This window comes from Myiozetetes cayanensis, unplaced genomic scaffold (genome assembly GCF_022539395.1).
Source record: "Myiozetetes cayanensis isolate MyiCay16 unplaced genomic scaffold, myiCay2020 scf1221, whole genome shotgun sequence".
NCBI lineage: Eukaryota > Metazoa > Chordata > Aves > Passeriformes > Tyrannidae > Myiozetetes > Myiozetetes cayanensis.
The window spans coordinates 1,260-8,933 of NW_026086851.1; the positions used below are offsets into that span (position 1 = coordinate 1,260).

General features: G+C 50.6%; 2 protein-coding genes across 2 annotated transcripts; both read left to right on the forward strand.

The window, feature by feature from the left end:
- Positions 1 to 461: 461 nt before the first annotated feature.
- Positions 462 to 1,478, forward strand: LOC126635956 (uncharacterized). The gene has a single exon (XM_050307628.1). It carries the CDS (start codon positions 462 to 464, stop codon positions 1,476 to 1,478), a length of 1,017 nt encoding a protein of 338 aa, XP_050163585.1.
- Positions 1,479 to 2,948: 1,470 nt separating this feature from the next.
- On the forward strand, positions 2,949 to 4,083 carry LOC126635957 (uncharacterized). The gene has a single exon (XM_050307629.1). It carries the CDS (start codon positions 3,106 to 3,108, stop codon positions 4,081 to 4,083), a length of 978 nt encoding a protein of 325 aa, XP_050163586.1. The 5' UTR covers positions 2,949 to 3,105.
- Positions 4,084 to 7,674: the final 3,591 nt, after the last annotated feature.

Below are 7,674 nucleotides of genomic sequence, written 5' to 3' on the forward strand. Positions count from 1 at the left end.
GTGATATCACTGGGGGATGCATTGTGACATATCATCCCTAACTCCTTATACTTATCTGTGGGCAGAGCCTCAGCCAGTCTGGCTCCAGCCTGAACTCCATCCAGGCAGGACTGTGAGGTCTGGAAGATCAAGCCAGGCTTCTCTGGTGCTGAGTGTATCTCAGTGCAGACCCAGAACAATCCCTCCTGTTTCCCTGTCCCTGACTGATTCCAGCAGTTGGGCACTGTGCGTGCTTGCAGCAGTGAAGGTTGGCTGTGTGGGACAACGTCCCCTGGGGTGTTCAGGTGTCGGTGATGGGGCTCAGGGAGCTGGGAGTGTGTTGTTCTTGAAGGGCCTGGACAATTCTTCGTCCCCTTCCTGGGATACTGGTGACTATGGCATCTCCCTCCTGTGGTGTGTGACCAGGGAGGGCAAGCAGCTTCTGATCCTCAGCTCTGCCCAGTGCGCTGCAGGGCACAAAAATGGCTTCTGAGACAGACGGCAACTGCTCCATCTGCCAGGACACTCAGAAGGATGTGGCTTCTGCTCTGCCGTGTCACCACCGTTTTTGCCAGGGCTGCATCCTGCGGTGGACACACATAAATCCCGTGTGCCCACTCTGCAGAAGGACGATAGAGACTGTCAGGTTTTCTGATGACTCCCTGGAGATTGTCATCACAGCCCCTGATGAGCTGCCAGATGCCATCAGCCAGGCAGGGAGAGCTCCTGATGGCCCTCAAGGAAACAGCCCCCATTCCCCTCCACACGGGACAGCACCTCAAGCTGTCGGTGGTGTCCTGCCTGACCTCTGGGCAGAACTTTTCCGTCGACAACAGCAACTCCTGGACCCGCTGCGGCCCTGGCTGCACCAGAGGCTGGAGACCATCTATGGGGACCAGTGGTGGCTGGCAAGGAATGCACAGAGCAGCATCCTGCATGCCCTCTGTGTCTTTGGTCCAGATGTGGAGATCATGGTCCAGAGGCTGCAGGACATCCTGGAGGAACACACAGTGCCACTGGTCCAGGATACCATCAACATCATTGTTGGCCAGTGCAGTGAGGAGGCCAGGAGGCTGCTGCGTTCCCACGCTGCTGGGGATGAGGACGACAGCCCAGCAGCCAGCACCAGCTCCAGCAACTCTAGCTCCAGCTCCTCCAGCTCCAGCTGCAGCAACTCGCGAGAGGGGACTCCCACTAGCAGCCCTGCAGTCTCTGTGGAGGAGGAGGAAGCTGGAACAATGGAGGCCTTCCTACCCAGATATCACAATCTGCCGCACCTTGTGCCTGTCCCTGCAGAGCAGGACCAGCCCCAGGAGGAGCCAGGGCAGGCAATGACAGTGGCAGGTCCCTCTGCCCACGGCAGCACCTGCAGCCCCTCCACTCCCAGTCAGGGCAGGGACCGCTCACCTCAGGGGCCCTGGCGCCCCCCAAAGAGGAGGGCCCTCAGCTCCCAAGACTTTCCCCAGCCCAGCAAGAGGTCACCCCGCCGGCAGCAATAACAGGACTCTTGGAACTCTTTATTCAAGGAAAACCAAATAATTTTTTATTTCATTCATGCAATCTCTAGCTGCTGTTTTCTTCCCCTTTCTGGTGCCCTTCCCTTTCCCCTTATGGCCCCCTCGCTGAGGGACACAGCCTTGGGCCCTTGAGCCCCCGGACCATGTTGGTGGTGTTTTGTCTCACAGGAAATCCTGCTGCAGCCACGCACCCACTGTTCTGTAGTGTGAGGCAGAAATGTCTCCAAGAATCCAGTCCTTGCTGCTTGAGGAGAGCTTGATCTCTCTCTCACTAAGTAAATTACTAAGGAAATACTCTCTTTCCAAAAAGTTTTTCTGAACAGCATTCTCTCTACACTAACGAGTGGATCACAAATAGAACCAACTGTTTCACCAGCAGTTATATGGGCAGAATTTACCACCCAGACTTTTAGAAAGCCCTGTGTCTAGGTAATCGGTCTGCTGCAAACATTTCTTATGACTGAAGTTTATCCATCAATCCAGAGGCAAGTACTTTTGGCAATCTGAGTAGGAATTCATCAGTTCTGCTTCACTGCCAGACTATGGGACAAGCTGGTTGTGTGAAGAGAACTTTACAAGTTGCAAATTAAGCAGATGCTAAATTGACTAATATTGCAGAGATATAGAATGTGAATCCAAAACCCTGCCAAAGTTGCTGGTATGTGGACTCTGCTGATGGCTATCTTAAACTTGAGTCTTCTCACAGCATTAGGGAAAGATCACAGAATGGATGTGGGTGCAGAGAACCTCAGAGGGTCTCTGGTCCAAGCTTCTGCCTAAACTGGGTTGGTGCTGGGGTTAGACCAGGTGCTCAGGGCTTTGTCCAGCTGGGGCTTGAAACCACCAAGCAGAGAGATGGCAAAAACCTCACTGGGAAAGCTGCCCCCTTCCAGTCTATCCTCATAGGATAGGGGAAGGAGGACCCTGGTCTCCAGACTGAACTGCCCAGTCTTAGCTGAATTGCCTGCAGTGTGGGAAGGCCTGCTGCGACAACGCTGGGAGGTGGAGGCTGATGTCACCAAGCTGTGAACTGTGATATCACCAGGTGATGGATTGTGACCTCACTTCCCTCACGGCTTATCTTGGGGAACCTGGGGGACAGAATGCCTTTTGTGCTGTCACTGGGTTTGGAGGCTGATGTCACTGAGGAGTAGATTGTGACATCACAGTGTATTATGACATCTTGTCCCTGTCTGCTTCTGTGTGTGCAGAGCTGGGCCTGTCTGGCCGCAGGTTGAACTTCATGTGAGCAAGACAGTGAAGTCTGCAGAATCAAGCCAGGCTTGTCCAGTGCTGGCTGGCACTTGGCATTGGCAGATCTTAGTGCCAGTCCCAAGGCCATCACTCCTGGCCCTGCCTGGTTCAGGCAGCCGAGCACTGTGGGTGTTGGCAGCAGTGAAGGTTGGCTGTGTGGGACAATGTCACCCCAGGGTGGCTGAAGGGGTGCAGGGAGCTCAGAGGATGGCCTTCTCAAGGGACCTGGGCATTTCTTCCTTCCCTTCCTGCCATAGCCATTGACCATGGCCTCTTCTTCCTGCAGTGTGTGACACCAGTGAAGGTGAACAGCTCCTGATCCTCAGCTGTCCCCAGTGCGCTGCAGGGCACAAAAATGGCCACGGAGAGAGATGGCAACTGCCCCATTTGCCAGGACACTCGGAAGGACGTGGCTTCTGCTCTGCCCTGTCACCACCGTTTCTGCCTGGGCTGCATCCTGCGATGGGCTCAGAGAAATCCATCGTGCCCACTCTGCAGAAGGACGATAGAGACTATCAGGTTTTCTGACAGTGAAGACGACTATCTGGAGACAGCCATCGCAGCCCCCAAGGAGCTGCCAGATGGCAGCAGCCTGGCAGGGACAGCTCCTGACAGCCTGGATGAGAACAGCCCCTATTTCCCTGTGGCATCCCATCCATCTTCTCCACAGGGGACACTATCCTCACCTGAGCAGAGGGCCTCAGGGCTGGAGTTTGGGGGTGGCCTTCTTCCTGAGGTCTGGGCAGGACTTTTCCGTGAACGGCAGCAGCTCCTGGACCCTGTGCGGCCTTGGCTGCGCCAGAGGCTGGAGGGAATATACCGGAGCTGGTGGTGGCTGGTTGAGGCCGCAGAGAGCACCATTCTGCACGACCTCTGTGTCAAAGGGCCAAACGCACAGGCCTTGATTGAGGGGCTGGAGCCTCTCCTCGAGCAACACACAGCACTGCTGGTCCATGGTGTTATCAGCATCATTGTGGGCCAGTGCAGCGAGGAGGCCCAGAGGCTGCTGCAGCGCTCTGGTGCAGTCAGAGACGAGGACAACAGCCCTGTGGCCAGAGCCAGCTCCAGCTCCAGCAATTCCAGGAACTCCAGCTCCACCAACTCCAGCTCCAACTCCAACAGCTCCAGGACCAGCAGTTTCTGGGATAAGACTCCCACCGGTGGCCCCAAAGGCTATAACTCAGAGGAGGAAGTTGGCATGTTGGAGGCTGTTTCTCGCGGGGGTCCCAGGCATCCCCCACCTGTGCCTGTCCCCACAGAGCAGGACCAGCCCCAGGAGGAGCTGGGGCAGGCAATGACAATGGCAGGTCCTTCTTCCCAGGGCAGCAGCTGAAGCCCCTCCGCTCCCAACCAGGGCAGGGAGTGATTGCCCAGGGGATCCCAGCACCCTATAAACAGGAAGGTGCTCAGCTCCTAGGACTCTCCTCAGCCCTGCAAGAGGCCACCCCACTGGTAGCATCAGCAGAGCTCTTGCAACTCTTTATTCAAGGAAAGGGAAATAAATTGTTATTTCCCTCACGCAGTCTCTCTTGCTGCTTTCTCTCCCTTCTGCTTCCTTTTGTCTTTCTCTTGTGCCACACCCATGGTGTTTTAGACACCAGACGAGTCACTGTGAGGTCGGAAACACCTTGAAGGGGATTCAAGGAGGTGTATGCAGAGCAGAAAGGGATGGGTTGAACCTCACAGAGCTGAGGTGATGTCCCTCATGTCAGGTCCTGGAGCCCACGTGGGGAAGCCCTGTCAGTCACAAACACCCCTGGAAAACTTCAATACCTCACAGCTCTTGAAGCCCCTAACCCAGCCTCAAACTGGCAGGGACAGTGCCCTTTACTCTGGCCTGGAGCCCCAGAGTGTCCAGTGGGTCATAGGCCCCACCTGGCAGGGCTTGGCCATAAGGACCAGAGCAGATAAAACCAAAGGCATATGTTTGCCATGCAGTCGTGGCCCTGTCATCTGGACCTGTGAGAGCTGGTAGCTATATAATCTCTCTCTTCCTTTTGCCAACCTCCTTTATTTTCTTCCCTAAATTATCAATAAAAGTGCCTCTTGGGAACAAGTATGTGGCTTATTCTCCTGACACTATCTCGAGGTGTTGAAGAACCCTCTCTCTGTATATTTTAGAGTAAAAAATCTAGGGTGAGCCCATGAGCTTATGGCTCCAGGGCTGGAGTGTTATAGGGTGGCACCCATGTGGTAAGGGACACAGCCATGAGCCCCTGGAGCCCCAGGGCCATATTGGACGTGCTTCTTCCCATAAGAATTCCTGCTGCAGCTGCACAGTGCAACAGATTCCAAAGGTAGAGTAGGCAGCAGGGGCAGTAGGGCTCATCACAAGACACCAGCATCAAGCAGGGAGAGCTGGTAATTGCTTAAATACCTTTTGGGGGGGATTACAAAGTGACAACTGGGAGTTCAGGAGGTCTTACAAGCAACCAATGATAACAAAGGGTTAACAACCAATAAGTAAGCTTTCAGGTATCTCTCAGGACATTCCAAAGTAGAGATAAAGACTGAGAATCCTGGGAAGAAGAAAGGTTTACACAAAAAGTTACAACACCATTTTGGAAGCATGTTCACTTAAACAACGTTAAAACTTCTGCGTTCTTTTATATGCTGCAACATATGTCCCAAAAAAATAAAATTGTTTCAGCACAAATTTATGTTATTGACAAGATTATTGAAGGAGACAGTAATACCTTAGGTTGCAGTTCCTATTAAATCTTGGAAAAACACTTTTAAAGACAATACTCTTCATTTCCTATTAATACAAAGGCTGGAGTTGCCCACTTTGAGGGAATTGACTGAAATAATATGTCAAGTAGATACACTGTCTTAGGAGAGTAGAATAAAAATTACTTATTGCAAAAAGAAATTAATACAGTAGTGTGTAATGAGAATCATACATCTGGCAGAGGCACACATGACTGAGGGTAATGGGGACCCAGGACTTAAAACAGCAGAGGGGTTGTTTTGTTCAGTTTATAAATGAGCAAATTTTAGAAGCCACATTGCCTTGCAATAAGACATAAAAAAACTACTCTTTCAGGAAGGATAAAAGATTTATTTTAAAAAATATTATTCTTTTAAAATATTTTAATATAAAAGGTAAAGAAGAGGAAGTATTTTGATTTTTAAAGAAAAATATTTTTAAAAAAAAGGTAAAGAGAAACAACTATTTTAATTTGGTAAAGAAATCCACCAGTGGAATGGATAAGGGACAACTTCATTGTCAAATATTGTAAGTTATTTTTATTGGAAAAATAAAAAAGGGAAACAGTTATTTTGGAGTCACTATTTACTTTTCAGAATCAATCCTGCTCTGTTTCTCAGAGGTCTAGAAGTGCATACTCTCTGCCTTTGAAGTACAAAAGAAACTGGCATTTCACCTGAAACATTGTTCCAGTATTTTTTAAACAAGAACCTAAGCAAGTCTATCAGCTTTTTTATTTCCTTTATTTTCAGTATCAACCTTTTTATTTGCTTTTGCTGGTTTGAAAGCAGAGCCATTTCAAAGCCAAACTCAGCTCATCTCCAGATAGAAGGCATTCAGTTAAGTCTTTTTTACAACCAAAATCCAATGCTTGTGCCATAAGTGGATATATTCATGGTGCAGAATATGAAAGACTTACAGGAATAACATGGGGAGAAGTTCTTGTATGTGGGAATTCAGGATAGCAGTGCCATGAGGGGAAGATTAGAAATCACTGACATGGGGACATGGACAAGGACACTTAGATGATATTTAGAGCTATTTGTGCTCTAATTGTGGAGTCAGACTGAATGAGCAGGGAGACATCAGTGCTAGTTCTAGGCCAGCTGGTGGTGGTTGTGCTACCCTTGAGCCGAAGGTTTACTTGTTCTAAAAAAACCCAAGGGGGAGTTTTTTTTCCTTTCCTCTACATCAATATAATAATGGCCAGTCTTCATGAGCGAAGATCTGGGGAAGGTCTTTACACCTTCCAGCCTGCGCATTGGATTTTTTAGGTGAGACACAGTGTGCGCGGAACTGAGCCCACCCTTTAATCCTAAGGTTCATCTGCCGGGGCCAAGCGAGCTTGGACGGTGGCAGCAAGGATGGATTGCCTTTAAGGGTCAGGGCCTGGTCAGGGACATTGATATAAAAGAAAGATATTGAACGAGGGAGGGGAGGGCATTTGCCCAGGGTGATTGACACCCACAGAGGAACTAGCTAGCAGACCCACATTCTAGGCTGGTAGCCTTCAGAAGACTGGGGGTGTGGGGGAGGAATGAGCTGGGTTTTTTTACCTCGAGAAACAACAGGCACTTCAGTTTTGCCCTGACTCAGGGAGGGTGTGTGTGTGAAAAGGCTCTGAGTTTGCTTTGTTTTTGACCAGGTCATCTGGCTGCTTCTGGCCCCAGTTCACCTACGTTCTGCCCCCTGTTCTGCCCCCAACCCAGGCTTGTTCAAATTTCATCGGAGAGACTTGGCCCTTCTGTGAAGGAACCTTTGGGGGAGTCCCGGCTGGAGCCAGCCGCTGGCAGCGTGAGTTCGTGGGGAGAACCCCTTTTTCCCCTTTGCCCCCTGAATGTGGGGGAGAGATCTCCATTTTCTGCTTCTCCCGCGCACCGAGGCCGCCCGTGGCAACTGCCAGAGCCCAACAGCCCCCCCTGCCGCCCTCACCGAGCACCTGCAGGCTCTACTTCTCCAGAGATCCAACTGCGCCCCCTCCAGATCATGGTTAGAATTGCGCCAAAAGGCGAAAAGTACTGAACTGTTTTTTTGGAGGGAACTTTGGATGCAGGATTATTGTTTCATTGGTTTTGTGTTCTTTTGTTGTTCTACCAATACATATATATCCTTTAATGAAGGGCTGTGATGTTTTCTTTCTCCATACTTCTTCAATTGGAGCCTCTTGATTTTGGATTTACAATTGCTTGGAGGAAGGAGCTTGGTTTTCCTTGT